Source organism: Cavia porcellus, unplaced genomic scaffold, assembly GCF_034190915.1.
Source record: "Cavia porcellus strain 051 isolate PalLab524CR breed Dunkin Hartley unplaced genomic scaffold, mCavPor4.1 scaffold_11, whole genome shotgun sequence".
NCBI lineage: Eukaryota > Metazoa > Chordata > Mammalia > Rodentia > Caviidae > Cavia > Cavia porcellus.
Window position 1 is genome coordinate 73,618,603 of NW_026947494.1, and position 27,558 is coordinate 73,646,160.

Here is a 27,558-nt window from a genome sequence, read left to right on the forward strand (position 1 = left end):
TATTTCATATAGATTCCTAGACGTGAAGTAACAGTCAAAAGACATGATATCCACTGCCCACTTAATTACCCACAAAGGTCACAGCAGTTTACACTCTCACATTGAAGAATGTGGGAAAAAATCCTGAATTTCTTAATAACCTTTAAATATGTGAATATTGAGCTGGGATTGGTTATTAATGCCTGTAATCCCAGTACTGGCGAGTCTGAGGTGAGAGGATCGCAAATTGAAGCACTGAATTATCTAAGAGATTAATCAAAACTTTGACACACAAAAAAATGTTTCCAATTATTGTATGTGTTTGCAAATTGCTCATTAATTTATCCATTTTCCTCTTCTTAATCAGACTGGTTTACAGAAATATTATATAGTATGGTTAACTAGCATTGGTCAGTTCATTATGGAAAAAAATTTTGGTCTCATCTGTCATTTGACTTCGCTTATTATTGTTGACGTACATGAGCACATACATTTTATTTTTGTCATAGCAAAAATTTATGCTGAATTTTTGTCTTGCTTTTCCCAGTAACAAAACAATTTTCCTACATTTTATCTCAATAATTTATTTTGTTTCTTATTTTAACATTCTTTAGTCCATCTAGGTGTCCAGTGTCCTATTTCTGCTCCTTGTGTTCATGGTGTTAGAGTTTCTTTGGGTTTCTGTTAGGAAGGATGACTCATGTTTGTAATACTTGCTGAGTGTGTTTTAGCTTACACTATCTTTCGATCTGATTTCTGGAAATGAGATCCATCTGCTTATCAACCTTTAGTCAGCCCTTATAGGTGGTTTCTCTTGCTTTCTTCAGTGGGTTCCCTCTTGCTTTCTTTCTTCTCTTTAGCACTATTATGTCTTTATTTACATTTTTGGCTCTTCTCTTTAATTTCAATGAAATTTTTGAAAGAAACTAGGACATGTATATGTACGCTTATTCCACCATCAGCAATGGAAATACCTGGATATGTGTGTCCTCAGTAACATTTTTATTATGAATAAAAACATACAGAATGCAAACTTTGGAAAATGCAAAAAAGGCCCAGGGAAAAATTTAAAAACAATCAAATTCCATTAATCACTAATAAAATTTAAAATGTTAAGATGGTGAATCACTCTTTGATCCGGCCTGCGGACCAATCTATGGGTCTCAACCTGGAGAGGGGATCGGGGATGGGGGCAGGACAAGAGAAAAGAGAGATGGAGACAGGATGAGATTCCAATCGAGTCTCGTTTATTATCAAAATGGCTACAACTTATATAGGGTGGGGGCGGGCCATAGGCAGGAAGAAGGCTTAATCTGATAGGTCATCGTCACATTCGGTTATATGATGTAAGCAGGAGAGGATTATGGGTAATGTAGGCAGGCTGAAACAGCAAGTTTGCTTGTCATGTGCATTGCAGGCAAGGGGAGGATCATGGGAAATGTAGGCTGATACACAAAATGCCCTCAGGCAGGAGGGGCAGGGCAGCAGCAGCTATTCAAAACCGCTCCCTACAACTCTTGCTGTTTTAATGCCTCTAAATAAAATCTTATTAAAAATTTAGATCATAGTATATATTTAGTTTTACATTTTTAAAACTCATAAAATTAAGGTCTATTTTCCAAAGCCTTGAAAAATATAGTTTTATACAAATAGCTACAGAGCACTCCCATCTGTACATACTTTTTAGAAGTTATGATCCGTGCTCTTTGTTGCTACACTATTTCCTGAAAAAGTAATATGTGACATGATTCTCTGGCATGATGCCTCTTTTGTACTCCTGACTCCCAGGACCTGTTTCTCTTCCTGCGGAAAACAAACAGCACTTGATTCTCTAGGAAAGATAAAAGTCTCATGGGTAGTACCAGGTCAAGGGACATATACCATTCTAGCTCCTGATAAGCTATATATAGCTTATCCAGAATTATATAATGCTCACCACCTCACATAAAGACACTCCTTTCTCAAAATGTGTGTCAGTCTGAAAGGCAATGAACTTCTTACTCAACTCTTTGGTAACGAGGTCTAAGGTGCAGATGTAGTTAAGACTGTTTCTTCATGCTTACTCTTAACTAACTCTTCAACATTTTGCACAGGAACAGTCCATGTCTGCCTTTAAAAGTCCTCTGTCAGCTTTCAAGGTGGTGCCCACTTCTGTGTCTCCCTCCCTCACAGCAAGTGTAAGCCAGACCTTCCGCACCACAGCAGGGCCTCTGACTCCTTTAACTAATTAGCTGTGTGCCCTCCACTGTCTTCAGCCATATTCGGTGTAGATGAGATTGCTGGTGATGCTCAGGAATTGCTTCTCAAAGCTTGCCCCCAACTTCTGACCAGAAAGCAGAGTGGGGGTTCAGAAAAGCTTTAGAGACAATGGAAGGCTGGTGTTTTCTGAAATCTACCCGTGTGAACTCTCGCAGGCTGCACGACCTGGTCTCCATTAGCCCACTTCTCTGTGGCTTCATCCGCTCTGTTTTCCAGAGGTGTTGCTCGCTTCTGACCTTGGCCTATTCCATTTCAGCAGTGAAAGTCCCTTACAATCCAGCTCCCTCTGAGTCCGGTTAAGCGTCCCTCTTCCGAGGACCTCAGAGTTACCTGAGGTGCTTATCTCTCATCCTCATGGTGCAAGAGTGCACAAGTGTCTCCCAAGGCTGCTTGGAAGCCCTGATGTTTCCTGGGGCCCCCCACTGCACAGCACACGCGCTTGGGTCAGGAGAGCTGACCTGACACCAGGGCACAACACGTCCCCCACCAATGATGCTCCCACAGAACTTCAATCTTCATGGCTGGCCCAGGAACCCAAGAGCTGCAAAACACTCACAGCATTTCTCTGCGCCTATTTTTCCAGGGTTATAAAACCTGTATTTCTTTTTCCCCAAATAAAGACAGGCAGTTTCTCCTTCTAAACCTGTCCCAGGTATGATTGGCTAAGGCTGCACCTGGCCCTCAAGTGAATTTCACAACCATTCTCAAACCTTGCTTCCCTTCAACACCCTATGATTTAATTTATTGTCGTGACTATTCCTTGTGCCACCCACTAAACTCCACCCTCTGTTATAAGCATTCCAGTGGTGACTTACACTCACCGATTTTATAAGTAGATACCTGTCATTTTTTTTCTGATTCATTGGTACATATCATTGCTGTATCTTCTGAATCGACACCAAAAAATAGATGTTCAATAAACAAGTCAGAGTGCAAAGTGGACTCTTACTCCATTTTTATTTCTCAGTTCCTCCTCCACAGAATAAATGTCTCCTTGGTCTCGACCAGGGGAGTAACTTCTCAAACCAGTTCCAGCCCACCTCGAGGGCGACTCCCAAACTCATGCCCACAGACATTACTGACAAGGGCCAAGAAGCTGTTGACTTTGAATCCCAGGCGGAGGACTCAGACCCTGAGAGTCTCATCTGTGTGAAGTTCAAACAGATGCTTCGCAAGTCTATGGGGTTGGCCCGGTGGGAGGCAGGACTTCCAACAGAAAAATTCTGATTTAATAATCCAGGGTGTCTTGAGCACCGGAAATTTTAAACATCAAGGAAATTCGAGTGCGAGCATCGAATTTTCAACTTCTAAATCCACTCCCCACCCCCGAAAGGAAAAAGGACGCTGGCCCAGAGGTCGCGCAGGGGTGCACCGCTGCCCCTCCCCGGATGCGGGCGGCCCCACCCCTGCCGGAGCTGCGGTCCCGCCCTTGGACTTGTGCTCTGTGGGTTCCGGGATAAACGCCTGGACCTCACCGAGCTGGGAGCCGTGAACGCGGATTCCTGGGACGCACAAGGCCAGCTTCTCAGGGGAGCGCAGGGGAACCTATCCCAGTTAAGTTACCAGGACCGCCTGTCCAGCAGGCTGCGCTCGGAGGAAGTGCGCGAGCCGGCTGGGAGCCTCTGCCTGGGTCTTGCGGATTAAACGCGGCGAGGGCGGGTTGTGGCGTCCGGATCCGGATAAAGGGACCAAGCCGGAGGCAGCGACCCGCCAGCCGCGTGCTCTTGGTGGAAGCTTCCCCAAGCCCCAGCTCCCGCAGGGGGGGACCACTCCCCGCCACGCGCGCACACACGCGCGCGCGCGCAACCGGGATGACCGGCCAGCCGCCATCCACGGTGGTAGCTTCTCTGTGTCTTTTGCCCAGGCTCCGGCTCTGCTTTCTGCTATTCAGTGCTTTCACTGCTGCTCGTCTTTGCCACCTATTCGCCCCTTTCAGCAGAAGCTGTGGCTGGGAGCTTGTCTGCCTGACACCCCCTTCGCCCCCCAGGCCTGGGAATCAGTGTGCCTATGCACAGTGCCTAAAGATAACTCAGCCAGTGTTCAGAGTGTGCTGTGGCTTGAAAACACCGAAGACCCTCCACAGCCTGATTAGATTTAAGCACTGGGAGTTTCCCAAGGATGCATCATTACATTAAGTTGGAAATGTACGTTTGCTTTTATCTGCAGTATTTACTGTGCCTGGCTTTCGTTGGTAGAGCAAGGAGAATTTGTTTTGCCATTTGTAATTATTTTACCATCTTTATGTGCTTGGCACTGTTGTAGCAAGGCATCTGCTATATGGGTCGTGCCACCTTATAGAGCCTGGGGGGTAGAAGGGGCGGTGATGTGCAACCTAATAGCACTGAAATGCAGCGAATTGAGTCCCCCCACTGCACCTGGTGGGACCATGCCTGCTCATAGGGCTGCGATTCATTCAGCTGTTTCCTGTGGACCAGTAATGAGCTAATAACGCTCCTTAATATGCCATTTGTATTCTCTTTTGCTTCTTCAGCTCCCTGTGTGGTACGTATAGGTGCAGACGCATAGATCTCCACCTTTGGAAAGAAAGAAACTGGGCACAAAAGATGAAACAGATTTTACCAAAGTTGCAAAGAAAGTCAGTGAGAGATGAATTCCAGCCCAAAGCTGAATACCTGGTCACCACTGCCTATGGCTGTGAGCAACAAACATCCCTCCTGAGCCTCAGGTGGAGGAGGCAACTTCAAGGTAAGCTCTGAAGTACTTGAGAGCAGGGAGCATTCGCTAAGACACAGATAAACCATAGATTTGCTTTAGGTCTCACAGCATATAGCATCGCTCACACTGAAGTCTAGAAGGCCCTGGCATTGAGTTTTCTTGGCACCCAGGTCAATGATGAGGCTTCAGTCACCACTGTGCTGAAGACCACTGCGTAGACCTTTGTCTTCTGGCATTGAGTCAAACAGTGGTAAGGCTAAAAGGGGGCATGGAGGCCTGACTGAGTCAGCTGGTGTGGATTTCCCAGTGGAAGGAACGTTGCTGGAGGCTTCCCAGGGTGACTGGGTAATCCTGCCCCTGGAGTGGTTCAAAAGCTGTTACCAGGAACAGTGTTTAAATCAGGTTTCTCCGTTACTTTCACTATGTCAAAAAGTGGAGCTCCACGTACTAAGCAACTGTCTTGCTTTTTAGGTGTCAGCCAGAACATGTCTTCCTACCTGAAAACCACAATGGGATTGCTTGTTTTCTTAGGAAAATTACTTTTTAGTGGTTCGATGAGTCTGATGTTTTCTGTAATTCCAAAGCCACGGAAGAGTGTTGCTGGCGAAATCGTCCTTATAACGGGCTCTGGGGGTGGACTTGGGAGGCTCCTCGCCTTGCATTTTGTCCGCCTGGGATCCGTGCTTGTTCTCTGGGATGTCAATACAGAGGCCAATGAGGAGACGCGCAGGATGGCTCAGGAAACCGGCACCACCAGGGTGCACGCCTATACCTGCGACTGCAGCCGAAAGGAAGAAGTCTATAGAGTGGCTGAGCAGGTGAATCTTGGGAACTCATCATATTTTATGGGCAGCAAAGCCTTCTGTAAATACTTGGGCATTTATCACATCAGTTTTATTGTTCACTTGCATTTCTTAAAACCCCCTTGCCTGTCTCTAATGTTCCTTTAATTTAAAATGTATTGTTCGGGAGTTGGCTCCCTGTTTGGTCTGGCTTTGAGCTAGAAACAGTAGAGCAGAGGAGGCAACCGGGAAGCATGCGAAAAGTACAGAAAGAGCTCAAGGGAAGCTATTCTTCCCAGAGTGACAGAGCTAGTGTGCCAGTGAGCTAAGATTTGCACCCACAGTTAAGCTCTTGAATTTACTTATATGAAAATTTGTATAAAGTTGATTACTGAATTCTATTGCCTGAGACTATAGACTACATGATCACTGGTGGAAGCAGAACTCTTTCTACTGCCATCAGTCCTATGAGTTGGCGGTTGTAAAACCTCATATTTGGATAATCCATGTCAGTCTCCTTGACAGTTTACATTAGACTCAGACACAGCCCAGCAGGTGTTTGTTTTGTTTTAAGCATGAATAGAGTGTGCCTAGCCAAAAGATGGACACAGCCCACATGTGAGTTCTGCAAGAGTTGTAATACAGAGCTAAATACACTGTTGCCTCACTTAGAACTAGAATTGGTTGCATTCTCCCTTAGCTGTGACCTCTGGGCCCTTCTAAAACAAGCATAAGGCCAACAAGTTTATTCTCAATCCCAAGCATGAGCGTTTTACTGTGTTGGTATTTCTCAGCAGTAGTAAATCAGCACACATAGTCTATTTCTCTTTGGTGTAAGCTCTGGCTTTTCCATCCTGATCCTGAGTTAGAACACCAGCCTCTAACACTAGTACTGTCTTCCAGCCTAAGTCTTTTTCTGATTTCTGCTTTTGCCTCAGGAATGGCAGGAAAAAATGTTGTTTGTACCTTTGACTACTGTTCAAGTTGGATTTGATAAAATATTTTAACCACATGCCAAATCAAACTTTCAGATTATTTCTGATGCTTTTATTTGAAAACTCTAACATAAAACATCAAGTTCCCTTAGTGTCTACTTCATCTTAAATATTTCCTAAGCTACCGAGTCACTTGGCTGGAGTAAATGCCCAAAACATAGAACCCTGATGCTGGGACCCAGGTCTTGGAAAACAGCAGATGAGAAGACGGCAGCTTCTCATGGCCTCAGTGACAGGTGTTCACTTACGCCCTACTGCACCAACACACCTTGTACCACCCAGAGTGGCAAAGGCTCACGCACGCACACACACTCACACACACAGCAGCCCTGCCGTGAACCTCCACCAAGGCACAGGGAGAGACCTCTACATCAGGGCCACTGCTGTGAGCTCTAAATTACAGTCACACAATTCAGAGCCTGTCATTAATCCTGGAAAAGTCTGTGCCCACTTCTCACATAAAAGCTGAGATTATACTCTGAAGTTTCAATAGAAGGAAAGACTCTAATGCTCTACCTAGAAGTTTTATTTCATAAGTGAAAGTGATTAAACACCTACAGCATCCAGTATTGCGGCAAGAAAAATGACTCACAGATCATCTTTCTCCATTTATTCCCTACTCTGCCCCATCTCCATGATCTTGGCCAATGTATAATTTGGTTATAAGAAAGCTATTCTTATGTGCCATTGCACTGATTAAAATGACGTGCTACTATTATAGAGCATAGAACAAAGTTACTAGTCAGAGTATAAATGCAATCTTAACTGTGAAAAGACATCAGAATTGGATCTCTAGTAAACCAGACTCTGCAAAAGAAACATAATAAGATGATATTATATATATATATATATATATATATATATATATATATAACCTTCAGGAAATAAAACCTACATCATGTAAGAAAATGTCACCATGGTGGTATCATTCTTATTTTTCACTCAGGTTAAAAAAGAAGTTGGAGATGTTTCCATCCTAATCAACAATGCTGGAATTGTAACAGGCAGAAGCTTTCTTGATTGCCCAGATGAGCTTATAGAAAAGTCTTTTGATGTGAATTGTAAAGCACATTTATGGGTAATTATTTTTTCTTCTCTTAATATAAAATTATTCTAGCATTCTGAAGTACTGTTCTTTTGCTTTTTTATATTGCCAGTTTCTAAATAGGGCACAGATTTAATTGTGTGTGTGTGTGTGTAGGTATCTGTGTGTATGTATGTGTTGCTAGTGACTGAAATCAGGGGTTCGTGCTTGCTAAGGCAAGCACGCTACTGAGTTATGTTCCCAGCCTTAATACTTTAATTTTGGACTTGTCCTGGTCCACCCAGTTGTCCTGTTTTGATCCAACTTAATCTGTAGCTCCAAGAATCTCTTTTCAGGGAATGCTATAGAGAAAAAACTGTTTTTGCACTATACTGTTATTTACTGATTGCTGCAATATTGAGATCCCAGGCAACTCACATCCATAGTCAGCCTTCTATTTCTGTGGATTCCACGTCCGTGAATTCAACCAATCATGTCAGAATATTCAGAAAAATACTTGTGTCTATACTGAATGTGGACAAGCATTTTTCCTTATCACTATCCCTAAATAATACATTTTAACAACTGTTTACATAGCGTGTATTTTGTGTTCAGTACATCTAGAAACTATTTAAAGAATGTGAGGGGATATGCATAGGTTATATGCAGATACTACATCAATATATATCAGGGATTTGAGAATCCTGGAGTTTTGATAATTGTGGGGGGCTCCTAGAACTAATCATCCCCAGAGTATTGAAGGATGACTATAATCCTTAAGAAAGTTAAACGAGATGTTTAAAGGAACACAGAACGTAAAAGATTTGTTTAGGGCTGCATAGCAGGAAACTGTACTTAGACATAACCAGGCTAACTTTACAGTTGGCCTAAGCACAGATGCTTTCAAAAGTGGGCAGGAGGGTTATTAATTAGCAAGTATTACCAGTTCTATTTGAGGTGACGCAAGCCCTTACTTGGTACCTCACTGGGGAAAGGAGAAGTTCTCTCAGTCGTAGCATTCATGGTCACAGCCCTGACTCACCAAGCGATGCCCTTACTCCAGTGGTCACGCGTTGCTGTCCTTTGATAAATGAGACTGGCTATCTCTGATCTTCCACACCTGCCACGCCCAGCTTCTGGTTCATTTGGTTACAACCCTGTGCACTGCTCTCCATTTCCTGGTCGAGACTCATCCAGAGTATCAGCTGGAGATTTCGGGCTCCTTTTTTCTCTTCCCACCTTGCCCAACTCCTCTTTAACAGCTTTCAAATGTGATTCGGAGTTGTAGATTTTCTGCCCCGGCTTCCAACGAATGTGTAGTGGTACTGATGGTGTTCTTGGTGTTCTGTAATGTTTTCAGGAGAGAAATGAAAAGATTCAGAACTCAGTGGTCATCCTGTTACTGTAGGAACGACTGCTACAAATAATATCTCTTATCCCAAATGTCCCTATGTCCCTCCTCTTCATAACATACACACATGAATGAGTATGTGTGTGTTTAGAATGAAGAATTATATAATTAACTGTGTGTGAATGTATGTGTAATACTTATGCATAATCATACTTATGTATAATTATACTTATGCATAATTAATATATTACACATACAATACTTATATATAATGCATATGTATATACAGTTGTATAATACATGTATATAACTGTTATATACGGTTAAAATGAAGGCAAAGATCACAATCCCCTTTTTTATATATTTTTCCCACCTGTTTTTTCCTCGTCACCTTCATCCTATTGATTTTGGGTGACTTTTATGAGACATAAAATTTAATCATAATAATCATATGAACAGCTTAGATAAAAGAATATAATCTACTATTTAATGTGAAAATTTTTTCTTCATTCTTCTTAGACTTATAAAGCCTTTTTACCTGCCATGATTGCTAATAACCATGGACATTTGGTTTGCATTTCAAGTTCAGCTGGATTAATTGGAGTAAATGGACTTGCAGGTAAGAGAAATATAGCATTTTACAACTGAATGATTCCTAATAACCTTAACTTATATCAAAACTCTAAAAGTCCGCATTGACCTTATGCTCTAATAATAGTAATAAACCAAGAAGTGTGGTCAGTAAGACAAGAGGTTGACAGCTTCATGGTGCTACAGAACTGCCTGTCACTTATACTTACAGGACGTTGGAATGTGCATTCTCCCAGGAGATTGCGTAAGACTTAATGATTCCCAAGGGTGCAGTCCAACTTCATGTGAATATTCTTTTGTGTACAGTGATTAGATTGACCCTCCACTGTTACCAAAATGGTATTGAGGGCTACCTTGCCTTATTGGAAAATTTTCATTGAGTAGTCTCCTCGGCTATGAGTTTTAAAACCATGTATTCATCTAAAGAAAATTAAAATTAACTTTTTGGTCTTTTACTGGTTGGCAGCCAGCAAGAAGTGGTGGTCATTGTTACCTCCTTTGCAGCACCCAGCTGACCTGATGATACTAGTGGGCAGGAGTAGAGACACACAGAGACCTTTGACCAGAGAGGGCCAACTCAAGAGCTGACTTTGGGAGGAGCAAACATTTTGACCTTTCCTACCACGGGACCCTGGAACAACCACCCTGGGGCCCAGCTTGTGCAGCTCTTTGAAACTCATGTAACAGAAACATAACTGTAATCCTTAGGTAATAAAAAGAACAGTGTGCTGATCAGGCACTTTTGAACTAAGTGTCATGGTGCAGGATTCACAAAAGAAGGATTTTCAGGACCATTAGCCTCCCAAATATTCTCACGCTATAGTTTGTGGGCCCTAGACATCCTTCACTCTGTCTTTCTTTGAATTCACTAGGGGTTATTATTATCTCTCTGTGACGTGTCTGATAACTCTAAGTTCTTTGAGATAATATAGACATATATTGCAGCTGTTAAACTTGCATCTGAGACTGACCCATCCCAGGCTCACTTAGGAAACAAGTGTCTTTTATATTCCTCACAGTGTATGTCTCAGCTCCCTGTGGATTCTGTAGGTCTTGGGCTCTTTCTGCTCATCTGAATCTTGAGGATCAAGGATTCAGTGAACAACATTTACCCTAGATAACTCAGATAATCCTAGAAACTTCTCTACCTTTTCCTCCCAAATATTCCCATTCCAAAAAGAAAAGTTGTAAAACTACAAGGAATCAGATCAAAAATCAAGAGCCCAAACATTAAATCCAAAATCATGTAGTAGGAACACAGGAGGCACCAAGGGCTTGAGCGCCTCTGTGTGACCCCGTGGTTTTGCTGGCGGCAGCCACATAGCCTCTCTTGGGTAGTTCTGCTCACTGCATGTGGTTTCCCTCAGCAGCTGGACTGGCACTGTTAACTTCCATGCAACTCTCACTTACTGTAACAGCTTCACACACCGCCCTGTCAAGGACCGTTTACAACAAATTCGCTCTCGCCACATGCTGTCTGGCTACCCAGGTTTTCCTCTGGAATTTCAGTGTAACTCTTTCTGACCCCCTACCTTTTTCATCCTGCATGCCAGAAAAACAAAGATTGCAGGGGCTTTGCCAAGTCTGATGTTGCCCTAAGCTATACCTGGGCCCACTTGAACCATGATTGCAGTTGTCTCTGAGTGCTTGGATGATTGAACTTGGGATAAATATATTCAGAGGAAATAATTATCTATTTGCCCCCAGGGCTCCCCAGGGCTTTCTCCTCAACCAAAAGTATTTGAGATTGCTGTAGGTGACATCTTGTTGATTCCTGAGACATCCCTGGAGCATCTTTCTTATTGTGCTGATGCAAAGTACTCTACTTTTTTATTTTAAGTACAGTACTGGGGATCATATCCAGGGCATTATACTTTTTTTTTAAATAGAGTCTTACTAAGTTGCCCAGAGTCAAATGCCCAAGTAGCTCAAAGTACAGGCTTATATCACTGCACCCTTGGCTTCTTTTCAGTGCAGTAATCTCCTGAGCAACCATGTGCTCCTTTATCACAACTTTAAAGGTGTTCCTTTTTTGGTCAAATTCCAAATTTTTCCCTTTGCTCTCAATTCTCATTGTAAATCTGGCTTAAAAATCAAACAGTCCCCATGTAGTAATGTGAATGCTGTATTGCCTTAAAGTTCTATCCTTTTGATGTACTGGTTTGTCACCTTTAAGTTACAAAATCTCAAGGCATGAACAAAATGTAGACAAGTTCTTTTGCCAGAATCCAACATGAATGGTCTCTAGTCCTGTTCCCAAATAGTCCTCATTTCCATCTGAAGCCATTAGCATGACCTTCATTCTGTGTGCTTCCATCAGGATTCAGTTGGCACAAGTCTCAGCATCTGCAAAACAGTGTAGCAAAATGCAAGAAAGAAGGCATGTCTGTATACATGAGGGTTGTTTCTTTCAGATTATTGTGCAAGTAAATTTGCAGCCAATGGATTTGCTGAATCTATATTCATGGAAACATTTGCCCAAAAACAAAAGGGAATCAAAACTACAATTGTGTGTCCATTTCTCATAAAAACTGGAATGTTTGAGGGCTGTACTAGTAGGTAAGTATGTCTTTTCACTTAAAAAAAATCATTGTTAAAATGATTACTTATCTCTCTGATCTTGTTCTGTTTTTAAAAATTCTTTAGAACGTGTTTTTCTAACATTCAGCCTGACTTTAAAATGCTTTTGAAATCGTTTCCTTGCGTGTGTTTTAGATCCTGAGTGGAATGGAAATGGTTTCTAGGGCAGTTACTACTACTTGGTAGTTGCTCTGTGGCCCTGGATGTGCTTATGCATCTGTGGGTTGTCCTGGCTCCAAATCCTTTCCACCACCCAGCCCTGTTCAGACCTGTTTCCTTCCTGCAAGACTGGAAATCACTGAAGGAAAACTGAGTCACTCTGGGCTGCTATATCAGAACACCATAGAGTAGGTGGCTTAAACACCACAGATTCTTTCTCACAGTTTTAGAGGCGAAGTGTAAGCCCCAGAGTCTGGAAGAGCCGTGTTTTGGTTTGCATTTTCTGCCTTCTTGTTGTACTCTCTCTCGGCTTTGGGAGTGGGAGTGAGAGCAGTATGTCTCTTGCATGGCTTTTCTTATCAGGGCACGAATAGCCATTCACAAGACCTCCACTCTCAAGCCTAAAGACTTTCCAAAGACCCTGCCTCCTAAGGCCATTATGTTAGCGTGGGCTGGGAGGAGAGAGCTATACCTATCCATAGGAGGCTCAGATCCCTATGCTGCATCCAATGGAGACAGCAGGCAATTTGTTTTTAGGGAGTTGCTTTAAAACATTAGACATCTGTTTAACACGATTTCACCTTGATGTTTATCATAACATCACCAAATTCATTAGAATCACCATTTTTCATTTCAGATTCTGGTTATGTTCTTACCAGGGAGTAAACGTTACAAGTACATAAAATCTTAAGGGTAAAAACATAAATGTTACTGTCTTTCCGTCTTGTTATCCCTGGCTTGATGGGATTATTTTATTGACCTTTGTTTTTTTTTTTAATTTTTTTATCGGTACTGGGAATCGAACTCATGACCATGCTCTTGCAAGGCAGGCACTTATGCTGCTGAGCTAAATGTTAATTGATGTTTTCCTTTGTTGTTTATTTTGTAGTAGCCCCACTGTGCTGCCAATTCTGGAACCAGAATATGTAGCCCAAAAGATAGTAGATGCTATCCAGCAGGAACAGCTATACCTGTATGTGCCTAAGTCTTTATACTTCATGATGTTTTTAAAAAGGTAATGATATCAGATTCTGTTCCTTCTGTAATACGCCGGTCAGTAGTTTACTCTAAGTCCCAACAGGAGGAGCCACCTAAAAATGTATCTCTTAAAGTAGTGAATTTTTAATGAATTTTGTTGTTATGCTCTTGATACACAGGATGATCACGTTAATCACAGGGAATTTGTACCTGACCATGATCTATCTTGAGTCTTTATTTCCCCCATTACCCTCTTCTCCCTTTAACACTTCTTCTCCTTCCCATTTACAAAAGCTTTGTTTCTCTTTTTTTCTACTCTCCTTTTTCTTTTTCCCTTCCCCCTTCCCTTGTTCTCCTTCCCATTTGAACATTTTCTTCCTATGTTAAAAAGCAAAATATTCCCTGTGCTAGTGAACCCATCACTGGACCCTTTTGTTGACTTAACTCCAAACCGGCACAGTTGTAGGGCCTGCTTGAGTCCAGGAAAAAGGATGGACCCTGCCTTACTCTTAGTGTTATTTTCTTCCCAGAAGGAGGTGGGTTTATTAAATTCTCTAGAAACAGATGGAAATGACTTTTTAAAGAGAGATGCTCTCACTTGTGTGTATTATAAAGTAATCACCTCACAAGAGTTTCTCCTTGCATGGAAGTACATTCCACTGTTGACCATCCTCTGCTGAGCTGAAGTGAGTAATGTTTCTTGTCAGCTCTATCTTTGTTCACAAGCTCTCTGTGCAGTTCCATTCTTTGTAGTGGCCATTCTTCAATTATTTAAACAGGGTATTATGCTTCTTCTTCACTATGTGTTTATCTTACATTGGGAAATTTTTCTCATTAATGAATTGTATCTACTTTGTGCAATGAGCCAAAACCCATTCTTACATCCTATACCAGTAATGGTGAAACTTTTAGAGCTTTCAATAACAACAAACACCCCATTATGGCATACGTGCCATAGATTTGCCACCACTGTGTCACTTTCTCCAAACTTCATGTCACACAAGAGAGATGGCCAGCAGAGCCTGTATGAGGCAGGGCAGAGGATCTTTGAAAAGCAATTTGAAATCCAAGGATTATGATCCCACTGTTTACCAAGTCTGTGAATCTTAGCATGACCTGTATCCTCCAGGCTTCAGTTTCTTCATTTACAATGTAAGGACAATGTTTGTGAGACTACAGATTAGTGTAATGTACTATGTACTGTGTACTAGACAGCATGTACATTTACAGCACAGTGGATATTGTCTTGTCTAATAGCAGATTGCAGTATAGCAAAGCCATCTCTGATAGATAACATGATACTTAATTTTTTGCCTCTAAACAACTGTGAAGATATATATGCTTTTAATGTATGCATATTAGTTCTGGGCCATGTTTTGAGAAGGCTAGATTGCCCTGAGAAGACTAGAGGAAACACAGAGAGGCTCCTTAAAGGGACTCACATCAAACCTTTTTCCAAACATGTACTCAACTACATTTAGGGAGCACTCTGTGGGTGCCATGCATCATCCAAGGAGTTAGGGGTACAGCAAACAACAACACACATGGAAATCTATATTGTCATGAAAATTCTCTGCAGGGAAATTTGTGTCATCATGAAAATTCTCTTGTGAGAAGTAAGAAACACAAAAACGTAAAAGAAAAGATAACATAGAGGTCATAAGTGCTATCAAGAAGTATAAAATCAGAAAAGGCAATCTCAGAATAGAGGTTATAAGAGAACACTTCTCAAGTTAATAGGATTTGAACCCCTGTATTGCTCTCACCATCTTGTTTTGACTGATTTTACTCTATTCTGTTTTGTTTGATAGTATCAAGTTTAAGGGTATAGGCAACTACTTTGAAGGGAATAAGATTCACTATGATGCTCATTCTGGTTTGACTATTATCTTCTTTTGAAGTCCTCCTGTAAGGTCTCCAATGTTTAGGTTTTATTGGTTTTGTTCTGTACTGTTTTGTTCAATTTTATTATACCTGATGATATAGGCAACTCTTGGGGCTGGGGATTTAGCTCAGCGGCATAAGTGCCTGCCTTGCAAGCAGGCAGTCGTGAGTTCGATCCCCGGTACTGATAAAAACGAAAAAGACAAAAAAAAAAAAAAAAAAAAAAAAAGATAGCAAGAAGCATTATGGTAACCATTGTTGATCACCTGGTATTCTATTTTTACAGCATGTACTATATCCATCCTTTTGTTTTGACTGACTCCGTTTTGTTTTGTCACATTTGGTTTTATTCTCTTCAAAAAAAAGTAATAAGAACTGTGGGAGTAATAAAATCAAAAATGTGTAATTGTTATTGTACAAAAGAGAGTAAAAGAAAGTGCTCTAAAGGACATAACTGCATGTATATTTAAGTGTATAAGATAGATAACCATATTACTAAGTTTTTGTTGGATCATTGAACAGAACTGTTTGCAATCTCACTGTTTGAATATCCACTTTGTATGCTTTAATTTTATAATTTGAACACCTGTTTCTAAGATGACAATATGTAATCTATTAACTAGTGATTGCTTACTGTTTATTTTTTTGAAATTTTGTATTACTTGTACCCTTTTACTGTTTTGTTTTGTTTTGTTCTCTTTAAATAAAAAAATCCATGCTAAGATTCCATTTTCTGAACCCAGCCAGATGCTTCTACCACCAAAGCCTGTGCCACAAGCACTGGACTTCCCTGATTCCTTTTAGTCATTACATAGGAGAGTGGTGCTTTGGAAACTGAGATGAGAAGTGAACTGGACAGTATAAGTAAAACCAGGAAAGGTCTAGAAACCCTGAGCAGGCAAACCCTACATAGTGGAGAGCCCAGCCTCCTGAGGTAGATGGCGCTGAGGCTGCATAGTATGTGCCTAAGTAAATGACTTCACCTATGACAAGAAGTGACAAATTTCAGCTAAGCTGGTAAAGATGCTTTCACAAATAATAACCACAAAAATTACTTCTGTTTTGTATTCTGTTTAGTTTCCTGCCAGTCAAGACAGGACTGCTTATTGGTGACTATTTGGGCGTCTTTAACATAATGAATGGCTTCATTGGGCAAAAGAAGAAAACCTAAAGATCAACCCTGTGCCTGATAGCATCTGATACCTAGAACAACATTATGATTAGTCTAAAGAAGACAAGTTTTTTTGTCTATTTGAAGACAAGTGATATTTCTACTCTGCTACCTGGACTAGAATTTTCAACCAGTATCTGAAAATGACATTGCTCTCTCCTTTTTATGTTGAGTTTGGGGATTTTCTTATTGTTGTTGTTGTTTCTTTGTTTCAAAAAATAGTGACACCCAATTTTGTCATTTCCATTTGCAAAAGAAGTGAGAAAAATACAAGTTTCTCTGATGGACTACTCCAGCTTTGGCCACTGTGAAGGTGGATCCCATGGACCAGGTGGCCCTGGTTGCTTTTGCGGCCTGGGGACAGCATTATGAGTGTCCAGATGAAATGCCCTTCCTCCAGGGCACACAGGAGCTCTGGATTCTGCAACCCCTTGTTCTCAGCTTTGCCCATTCTAAACCCAGACCATCAAGTATAGAAAAGGCCAATGCCCACGGCCTTCCTTTCCAAAACAGTTTCACACTTACCATCCAATGTCCTGAATCCTCAGACTGCTTGGCACTTGTCTAGCTGAAGGTCTATGAGTTACCATTCTCTGGTGACTTGTATGAACGTGTCCTGAAGGGCACTCATGGGCAGTAATCTCAGATCAAAACACTGCAAGAAATCAAAGAATGGTTGCCACTTCTTCTGAAAATGAAATTCTGCTGACTTCATTTACTGCTACCAGTTGATCCAAAAGCCATATTCATACGGTTAGATTTAAGTATTGAACTTACAAGTTCAAGCTGGGATTTGTGTTGATTCATTTCTTCCCAGAATGAGCGCTCGTACATGTGTGAATTCATCAGTGCAGACCTCAGAGCTGTTGTCTCTTACAGTTTAATCAACGCGCAAACTGCTTTCATGCTTTGGACATTAACTATAGAAGCACAGCTAAAACCTGAGTTAATTACTAGTACCCCTGGAACTCTTCCAGGCCGGTGGGACACCTGCCTCCAAGGAGAACACCAGTCTTTTTGTCCGCTCCCCACTTGGGGAGCAGGATGGAAGGAGAGGTACCTCAGAAGACTCCGTAAGATCCAAAAAAACTCTTTCAGGATTTTGATTCAGGACTTTAATATCTTAAGGGCAAAAGTTTCTTAGACAGACAAGGGTCTCCGCCAGTGTGGAGGGTGGAATACACTGTGGATGGATTCATCTTGAGTGGCCTGTGTGTTTTTGAGGATTCTGTTCCTCTACTGCCTTTGAAATAAAAAACTTTTATGATAATAATAATGATAGCTCATATTTATTTTGCCTGGCACCAAGCTAAACACTTCACAAATGTTATTCCATGAAACAAGAACATCACATCATGAATGACTGAAAGAATGAAAGGTATTTAATGGATGCCAGAGGCAGGCACTGCATTTCACAGAAAGGTATCCACTCATCTGTCGATGTATTCCACGAGGATCAAAGGCCCTCACACTCACCAAGCGACGTTCCAAATCCTTGGCTAACAAGGTTAATTAAAAGACAGGCACAATATTGCTGTTGTATTACAATTCCAAGAGTGTACATCCTGAGAGCTGTCTATTTAGTTGAAGAATAAAGAAGAGACTCTGAGGAGATTTAGCAGAACAAAGGTCTGGGGGCAGAGTGGGCATCCACCACCTCGAAACAGCATTAACAGCAATTATTTCTAATTGGAGTACATCTCAGCTGGGCTACTACAAAGGTCTGAAATTCAATTGTGGTTTTACAATACCCATAAAATTGTCTAAGCAGATTCAGATTCACTCAAGGCAATCCTATGAGAAGAGATCACATGTAAATTAGAGGATTCTAGAGAGTAATAAATAATAAGGCGATTTAATGGCTCCGGGGAGCAATTGCTCTCAGCATGTGCCTCCTGCCTGTTTCCAGCTAAAATTGAGTCCTAATGAAGCCACCATCAAAGAGCCCAGCACCCAAACAAATCTGAAGAAAGGGAGGGCTACAAGACTGGCTCTGAGCCCTCTGCACTTTAAGGTATATAACTGGCATCTGGTCTCCCCGAGCTACTCATAAACTAAGGAGGTTTTTGCCTATGAGGAGTTTGGCTGGGTGAAAATGTGAATTTTCACAGAAAATTTAATTTTCTGACTGATTTTACACTGTGATGCTGTCCAAGTTTAAGCTATCATTAAAAAAAAAAAAAACCAGACTGGGTAGCTTAAGCAACAAATGTATTTCTCACAATTCCAGAAGCTGGAAATCCAAGATCAAGGTGCCAGCTGATTTATTTTCTGGTAAGCACCTTTTTTCTAGCTTATAGGGAGCTCTCACAGTACCCTCATACGGCCTTTTACCAGGAGGGGTGGGGAGACACAGAGAGCACTGTACCTTATAAGGACTCTAATCCCCTCTGAGGACCCCCTTCATTCCTTGGTCTAATCCTAAGTACCTCCTGGAGACCCTACCTACAGTACTATCCCATTGGACATCAGAACTTCAATATGTGAGTGGGCCTGGAGAAAAACACACATCAGTCTGTAACAGACACCAAAATAGAAAAGGAAAAATCTGACCCCACTCAGAGTCCTGGCAGTCAGAGGACCACAGTTGGTCTAACAAAGGCTTTTGGGATGTTGGAGGCAGCAATGCTTGGAAAAACCAAATTCCAATCTCTGCGAGACATGACTGAAAATTAGGGCCACTAAACTTAAACTGATGACACCCCAAGCAGAGCCACTCTGTGGAATGAACATACAGTAGTCCAGGCACCATCGGCATTTTTAGACAGGGGGTCTGTCTGGGGCCCATCCAGGTATCTCCAGCTCACTTCCCTTTCTGGCTACCAAACAAACATCCATTGCTACCAGAGCACAAACCACAAATGGGCCTTTGACGAGAGTCTTTTGCCCAGATTATTGTTTTTATTACCTGTAACCTTATTACTATTTTGGGAACACCCCAGTAAGAAGTAGGTTATCGGGGTTCCTCCCTTGAGGAGGTTGCTTGTGAGGCTGGAAATAGCAAATCTTTGACCTTGTCCCGTGCAGGGTACAAGGCATGATCAAAATGTACAGTGAATGTTTGAAATTTTACAAATTGTATTATATTAAAGAACACATTGCTTTTAAGTGCTTTCAAAATACTTCTCACTTTGAACACACTTACCCCATTATCCTTGCCCCTTTCTGAAGCACTTCTGAAAGTCCTTTCATGAGTGTCCTTGTAAAACATGAGCAAAACCACAGCACATGCTGCCAGTGCGTGCCTTCCGTTGGAAAGGCAGCTTATAAAAACACCGCTTACCACCTTATTCACTGGCCGTGGCCCTGTGTAATTTCTGGCTCTTCCCTAACATCAAAATGACCAGGAGAGGTAAATGTTTTGAATTGATTCAGAGTACTGAGACAACCATAGCAGCACAACTAAAAACAATCAGCAAGGAGGAATTCAGAACTGCTTCAGAAAGTGACAAAACAATTGAATAAGGTATTTGGAGCAGGTGGGAGTATCCTGAAAAGGATCAAGGGCAATGTACCTTTTAATGCCATGTTTTTGGAAAAAAAATTAAACATTCACTGTTATGTTTTGACCTCACTGAGTGATAGACCTGGATATTTTCACTCTGCTTGGCACCAACCAGAGCAATGGGACCTGTGTTGGTATCAGACAACTCGTCTCCCTATTGTTTCTGCCTCAGCACCTCGGACTTGATGTGCCCCATCTTCGTGGATCTCACAAAGCATAGAAGTGAAATCCTTCTGGCCTTGCCTGTGAAGCTAGGTAGACATGTCATCTCGTTTTGTGTGTCTTGCCTTGGCTTTGTCTCCTTTCCCCTGGTGGCCTTGCAGACTTTCTTTGCTCTTAAATCTACTAAAGTACTGTCACCTACCATTTCTCAAGGGTGTCATTTTCTCTCTAAGCCTAGAAAATAAGATTAAAGGTAAATGTGTTCACTGCACAAACCAATACTTGCAAAGGCATTCATTTCTACTCCTCCCATATTCTCTCCCTCTCCCTCTCTCTCTCCACCTCCCTCCCTCTGCCCTCCTCTTCCCCTCCCCCACCTCAGCTTTAGTGGAGGCAATGAACCTGCTCAATGCTGACCCTGCAATCAGTGACCCTCACTGCCTGAAATGCTTCACTGGTTTTTCTCCGCCACTTCTCAATTCTTCACAAAGAACTATTCCTCTGAATCCTATAGAAATACTAAAAATATTGTGAAATTAAAAATAAAGAGACTTTGCAAAATTGCCCCCGATATGCCAGCGGCTGCCTCTTGTCTCCATTAACCACATCACTTACAGTGCAGCCTCACCAGCGCCTACTCTTCACCATGCCTTGACGCCCACGCTGTGTGGTTTCCCGTCTACGTTTCACAGTGAGTCTTATGAAAAGATCTTCAGGAGTTTCATTCCTCATTGTATTCTACTTCCCACAGTAAACACAATCAATCTCTCAGCCCTTGGTCCTGAGGGCCCCTTCTAGCCCCTGGCCTCTTCCACTGCTGACACCTTAACTTTTCGCTGATCTCCTAGGTTCAGTCCTGGGATTTCTCACTTTGTAGACCCCTCTGGGGACTCTTATTATTCCTCTGTCCAAGCCAGACCCAGGTGCAATGCTCTATGTTTGCTTTTACTTTGTCTCTCACAACTCTATCTGATTAGTAGTAAATCCAGTCTACTGTCTCTCTCAATCTGATGAGCATATTTCCCCTACCATCTCTGCTGCTGTTGCCGTATTTCAGGCTGGTAACGTCTGTTCTCTGCCATTGCAACTGCTCCTGACTGGCTTCTCTGTATCAAAGCTTGCCTGCTCTACTGGTGGTTATTGGCAACCGCAGTGCAACAGAGCTTAAAGAGAGCAGAAGTGCCTTGCTCTGCGATGTTTAAATCATCTGGAGGTAGCTTTGTTTCTTCTTCTCAATCATTAAACTAAATAAGTCAAAGATCTTGCCTAGATACAGCTCCAGCCTTAAGAGTGTGCTTTGTTCCTGGCACCTGACCTCTCTTGCTCTGTCACTTTGTTCCTCTCTGTCTCCTCTTCCGCAGATAATCCATCAGTCTACTGCAGGAGATGACTGCTCCCATCATTTGATGTATGCAAGATTTCCTGGCTGGCGGATATTCCTTAACTGGAAAAAGGATTTGGGACTATAGCTTTACTTCTCGAAGGTTATTTTCCAGAATCCGCATTTCTAGAGGTTCCATTTTGCCACCCAATCAGGCAAATGAGCTTGCAGGTAAGAGGGACCACCTGGGACAGAGCTGCATTTCCTTAGGACTCTGCCCATACACAATATTCTCCATGCTTTACTCACTTCTCTGACTTCTAATTAAAGTAGCAGAACATCCAAAAAACAACACACCCTTCCCCCTCAAGCTACAGTTGTACTCAGCAGATGATATATGTTACACAATAGAAGATCGTTTCAAACCAATGTTTATACTGCCAAAGAATTAACTCCAGAAATCTAATCTGTAAGAATCTGAGCATTTGCCATCTTGTACCTAACAACTTGTACTTAGTTCTTCCATCTAGTTCTGTTCTTTTACATGTAGCATGCCGTCCAAGATACTGAGTTTTGAATTATATTAATTACGTTCAGCTATTACAGTGATGTATGAGCTATGTGATCCAAGCATAGAGGCAAAGCTTTATAATCCTGCGACTCTGGGAGGCAGAAAGATCACGAGTTTGAGCTCAGCCTAGACAATTAAGCAACTTAATGACACTCTGTCCAATCTAAAATTTTATAAAAAGGAGGATGTGGGTTTAGCTCAGCATGAAGGCCCTGATTTTAATCCTCAGTACCATAAAATTAATTAATTAATTTTAAAATGTACCCTTGACAGGTGGGAGTCCAGAGGTGGAAAAGCTATGTCTCCTAGGTCCCTTTGGTTGGTTCTGCTTTGTGAAGTTCCCCAAAGAGGTTTCTGCCAACACTTCACTTTACCATCGCAAGAGCGTAGCCACCATCACTATGATCAAGACAGCACACCTGACAGCTTTCTTCCAGGCTTCAGATATAGGAAAGAGACTAAGGCCCCAGTGTGCCTTTTCAGAATATTTTTAGAAGCTGTCCCACAAGTGTTCCCTCAGTAGTAGTCAGATGCAAGGGTGACTAGGGACAGTAGGTTTTACTAGATGACTCCCTCTCATAACTGTGGCGATTTCTGAGAGTGGGAAAATGGGAAATCATGTTGGCTACAGGTTGTCCGAAGACACAGATATGGATTCAAATCAGTTTAGTTATGCAGCTTTGGCCAAGTAATTTGAACTTTCTGAGACTCTTTTCCCATATCTCTGAATGGTTGCAGTTTCTCATACAACTGTTACATGGAGTGAGCTTCTTTTTTTTTTTCTTTTGACAGTACATGTTTGCAGTACATAATAACATTCACTGTAGGTCACTGGTACATGTACATAACAAACTTCCAGTAAACATGCTGCTGTAAACATGGGTATGCACACGTCCATCCCCCACTCTATTCCCAGAATCAGATTCATTTATTTACCTTATAAAGTCAGTTGTCATATAGGCAAGTGAAAACCAGGCTAGTAGGCCAATGAACATATAAAACATGTCCGAAGTCAAAGTATGCTTTTAGATACTTTGTCTGTACAAAAACCACTGTTCATTTTTGGTTAGTTGGTTCTAAATACCCTGTAATACTGTCATTCTCTTGAATGGTTTTACATTGTCTTGATATGTTTGATGCTACAGTATATGAAATTATACTCAAAGATTTCAAGGAAAGAGACACTATGGTAAATACTTTTATGTCGGGATATCTGGTGGTGAAACACTATTTTGTTTAAATGATTCTGTTTTGATGTGTGCTGTTTTGTTGTTATGTCCTCTTTTATCTCAATCTCCTTTTTTATTATTTACTTTTTTATTTTTATCTTTTTAATTAAGGGAAAAATAAAAAATAGCAGGATGTATTATAGTAACCCACTTTGATTTCCTATTAACTTGATTTGAAACCCTGTATTGCTCTCACCATCTTGTTTTGACTGATTTTCCTCTATTCTGTTTTGCTTGATACTACCAAGTTTGAGAGTATAGGCAATAACTGTGAAGACAATAAGATTCATTATCACGCCCATTCTGGTTTGACTATTATCTCTTTTTGAAGTCCTGCAATGTCTCCAAAGTTTTGGTTTTATTGGTTTTGTTCAATTTTACTATAACTGATGATATAGGCAATTCTTTTTAAGATAGCAAGAGACATTATGGTAACCAATGTTGACCACCTTGTATTTTGTTTTTACAGTATGTATTATGTCCATCCTTTTGATTTGACTGACTCTGTTTTGTTATGTCACATTTGGTTTTATTCTCTTCAAAAAAAAAAGTAATAAGAACTGTGGGAGTAATAAAACCAAAAATGTGTAATTGTCATTGTACAAAAGAGAGGAAAAGAAAGTGCTCTAAAGGATATAACTGCATGTATATTTAAGTGTATAAGATAGACAACCATATTCCTGAGTTTTGTTGGATCATTGAACAGAACTGTTTGCAATCTCACTGTTTGAATGTCCACTTTATATGCTTTAATTTTGCAACTTGAACAATTATTTCTAAGATGACGATATGTCATCTATTAACTAGTGATTTCCTACTGTTTATTTTTTTCTGAATTCTGTATAACTTGTACCCTTTTTCTGTTTTTTTCTCCTTAAATAAAATTTTTTAAAAAGATACTTTGTCTGCATTATATTAAAATACCTGTTTCTCTTTCTCATTTTTCCTATTATCTGTCTTTTATTTTGTACTTTATATGCATATTGAATGTTTCACATAAGAGAAATCATGAAACGTTTGGGTTGTATATCTGAGTTATTTCATTTACTCTTATGGTCTCAAGGTATATTCACTTTCCTACAAATGACTCAATTTTATTCCTTTTAGGGTGTGTTATTCCATTGTGTATAAACCCCACAGCTTTTATCCATGCGTATGTTGGTGCCATCCAGGCTGTTCCTGAGATTTATCCATTGTCAGTTGTGCTGCTGTAAACATGGGTGTGCATCCATCACTGAGGTATGAGGTCTTTAATTCTTTTGGGAAGATACCTAGAAGAGGCACATCTGGGCCAAAGGGAACCCCTAGGTTCAGCTTTTTGAGGAATCTCCATACTGATTTTCAAAGTGCTTGTATCAGTTTACAGTCCCACCAACAATAGAGAAGGGTTCTTTTCTCCCCACAGCCTTGCCATCGTTCACTGTTGATTGATTTCTTGATGGTATCTATTCTTTCTGGAATCTCAGTATTGTCTTAACTTGTATTCTCTGATGACCAGAAATGTTGAACATCTTTTCATGTAATTATTGACTGTTTGTATTTTTTTATCTGAGAAGTGTCTATTCATTTCAGATGCCCATTTTTAATTGGGCTGTTAATTTGGATAGACTAATTTGTTTGAGTTCTTTATGTAATCCAGACATTAGTCGTTTGTCTGAAGAGTAGCTGGAAAATTCTTTTTCTCATTTGCTACAGTTGTCTCGTCACTCAGTTTCCTCTGCTGAGTAGAAGCTTTCTAAGTCAATGTGACTCCATTTGTTGATTCTTAGTATTATTTCTTGGGATCTATTCAAAAAGTCTTTGCCGACATCTGTGATTTCAAAAGTTTCTATTTTTACCTTCCAGTAGATTGTGGTTTTACTCTAATGTGTAGATCTTTGATCTACCTTAATTTTAGTTTAGTACATGAAGAGATATGAATCTAGGTTCAACATTTGTCGTACAGGTAGCTAGTTTTCCCAGGACAATTTGTTAAAAGGCTGTCTTTCCTCCAGCAAAAGTTCTGCCCCTTGGTCAAAAATAACTTAGCTGAGAGCCTGGAGCTGACCACACCTCCAGTTTCTGTGACTTATTTTTGCTGCAGACTGCAAAGGATCCTCGGAGACCCTCAAGCCATGCAATGCCATTTTGGGATGTTTAAAAATCACATAAGAGGAGAAGTTAAGATGCAAGATAGGTAAGCACCAGAATACAGAGGCTTCCTGAGACAGACACCTCAGATGCTGGAATAAAACATCTTGGAGAGGTCCAGATAGAGAGAGATGGATCCTCTCGACCCAGGAAGAAACTAAAGGGAAAAGACTTGGCCAAACATGCAGTCCCGGGGCTACCACTGAAGTAGCTAAGATTAGTGGCCACAGTGCTCTCGCCAGAGCTGCCCAAACTCCTGCCGCTGTGACTTGCTGGAACTGTGGTCGTGCTGAAGTTGGAGGGCAACGAGCCCAACAGAGAACAGAGCCTACAAGAGACCTGCATTGACCTGCAGTGAATGCTGGGAATAACACCTTCCCACAGGAAAGGGGCGACCAACTGAACAACATGTTGGAATCAGGCAAGACTGGCAGGACGAAGGAACAGTGATGACTTCAGTTGATTGTTCCCTTCCCAGACCAGATTGGTAGGATCTGCTTGGCTTGAGTCACGCCGCTGGCCAGGACCCAATAAGTCACCCCAAACCAATTCCATACTTGTGGAACACACTAACGCAGTGAAGGCCCCCGCAGGTTAACTGACCCAGAGGGGAGGGCATATGCCTCCCCTGTTTGCACCTCAATAACCAACAGCAAACAGGAGAGGGCAGAAATCCCTAGCCAGAGTGCTTCAGAAGAACCATAACTGACAAGGAAAGGGGCTGGGACCTCCTTTACACACCTGTATCGAAGAAACCAAAAACATGATAAGAGAAAGAAACAAGAACAAGTCCCCAGCCCCTATCCCTGAGAACATTGATCCAGGAGAGGTAAATACAAAAGAGATTGAGGGCAGCAAACATGCAATATCAGACATAGCATCAGCAGACATAAAGAGATATCTTTGGGACCTTATGGACAAGCTCAAAAGTCAAATATTTAATCAAATAAAGCAAGTTATAATTGGATTGATAAAACAAATGCTAAACATCCTTCAAGAAGACAAAGACAGAAAGGAGAATGGAGGAACATCAAAAAAGGAGAGAAACATTTGATGAAGAATATAAAGAAAACCTAGAATACATGAAGCACATTCAAAGAGATTACCAGGAAATTAAAATCTCCATTGAATGCTGGCAAAACTGCTTGAAAGAAACTAAAGATTGTCTATCAAAACTTGAAGGCAGGTTTGCAATGTGTGATCATGAAAAGAAAGGTCTCTTAAAAACAATAAGGAAACAGGCAGTAACAATACAAAGGGTAGAAGATGACAAGAGGATCTATAACTTAAGAATAAAGAATATGAATAAAGAATCAGGGGTAAAAACAAAGGAAATACAAAGACTATTCACAGAAATAATTAAGGAAAACTTCCCAAACGTAGGAAAAGGAAATGATATTCAGATGTATGAGGCATACAGAACTCCAGCTACCTACAACCAAAACAGAGCTACACTCAGACATATAATAATCAAGATCCCAGAAATTCAATATAAGAACAGAATATTAAAAGCCATCAGAGAAAAGAAACAGATCGGAAAGCCCCTCAAAGTCATAGCAGACTTCTCAACACAGACCATCAAATCAAGATGAGCTCGGAGTGAAGTATCCCAAGCCCTGAAAGAAAATAACCTCCAACCCAGATTGATGTACCTTGAAAAACTGTCTCTAGAAATTAATGGAGAAACAAGATGCTTCCAAGACAAAGAGGAACTGAGGAAATTCATGACCACCAATCCAACTCTACAGAGAATACTGAAGAACATTCTAGAGAGAGGATAAAGTACCAGGATTTCAGGAACAGTGGCAGAGAGGCCCCAATGAATGGGGCAGAAACTGGAATGAAGGACAAAAGCAGAAAACTAATGGCAGAAAAAGAGCACAACAGAAATGAAGCAGAGAAGGTTGGCTATAATCTCTAATATAGATGGTCTTGATACACTAAAAAAAAAAAGAGGCAGAGTAGATCAGGAGCTTGGGTCCACTGAGATGCTCTATATAGGAAATATAATTAACCTGAAAAAGGATTCATGGACTGAAAATCAAATTTGAGAAAACAATGCTCTATGTGACAGGGAACCAGAGAGTAACAGGGACAACTCGACCAGCACCTGCAGATAGGTTGGGAAGACAGGTTTTGTAGGTAAAGGACTACAACCTGAGATCAAGTCCAGGAGAGAGAAGGTTCGGAACCACTTAGGTAAATAGCAGG

The 27,558-nt window shown here is 41.2% G+C and overlaps 1 protein-coding gene across 4 annotated transcripts; it reads left to right on the top strand.

Annotated features, from left to right (window-relative positions):
* Positions 1-3,632: 3,632 nt before the first annotated feature.
* LOC100734980 (short chain dehydrogenase/reductase family 16C member 5) lies at positions 3,633-17,705 on the top strand. 4 transcript variants are annotated; one of them, XM_013148474.3, is made up of 8 exons: positions 3,633-3,791; positions 4,730-4,944; positions 5,386-5,732; positions 7,638-7,769; positions 9,586-9,685; positions 12,072-12,216; positions 13,286-13,411; positions 16,336-17,705. In XM_013148474.3, exons 2-8 carry the CDS (start codon positions 4,803-4,805, stop codon positions 16,427-16,429), a joined length of 1,086 nt encoding a protein of 361 aa, XP_013003928.1. In that variant the 5' UTR covers positions 3,633-3,791; positions 4,730-4,802; the 3' UTR covers positions 16,430-17,705. The 4 variants fall into 4 exon arrangements, with proteins under 4 accessions (XP_013003928.1, XP_023419202.1, XP_003466025.3 ...); XM_003465977.5 differs by lacking the exon at positions 3,633-3,791 and adding an exon at positions 3,799-4,382; XM_013148475.3 differs by lacking the exon at positions 3,633-3,791 and adding an exon at positions 3,799-4,073.
* The last annotated feature ends 9,853 nt before the right edge of the window (positions 17,706-27,558 follow it).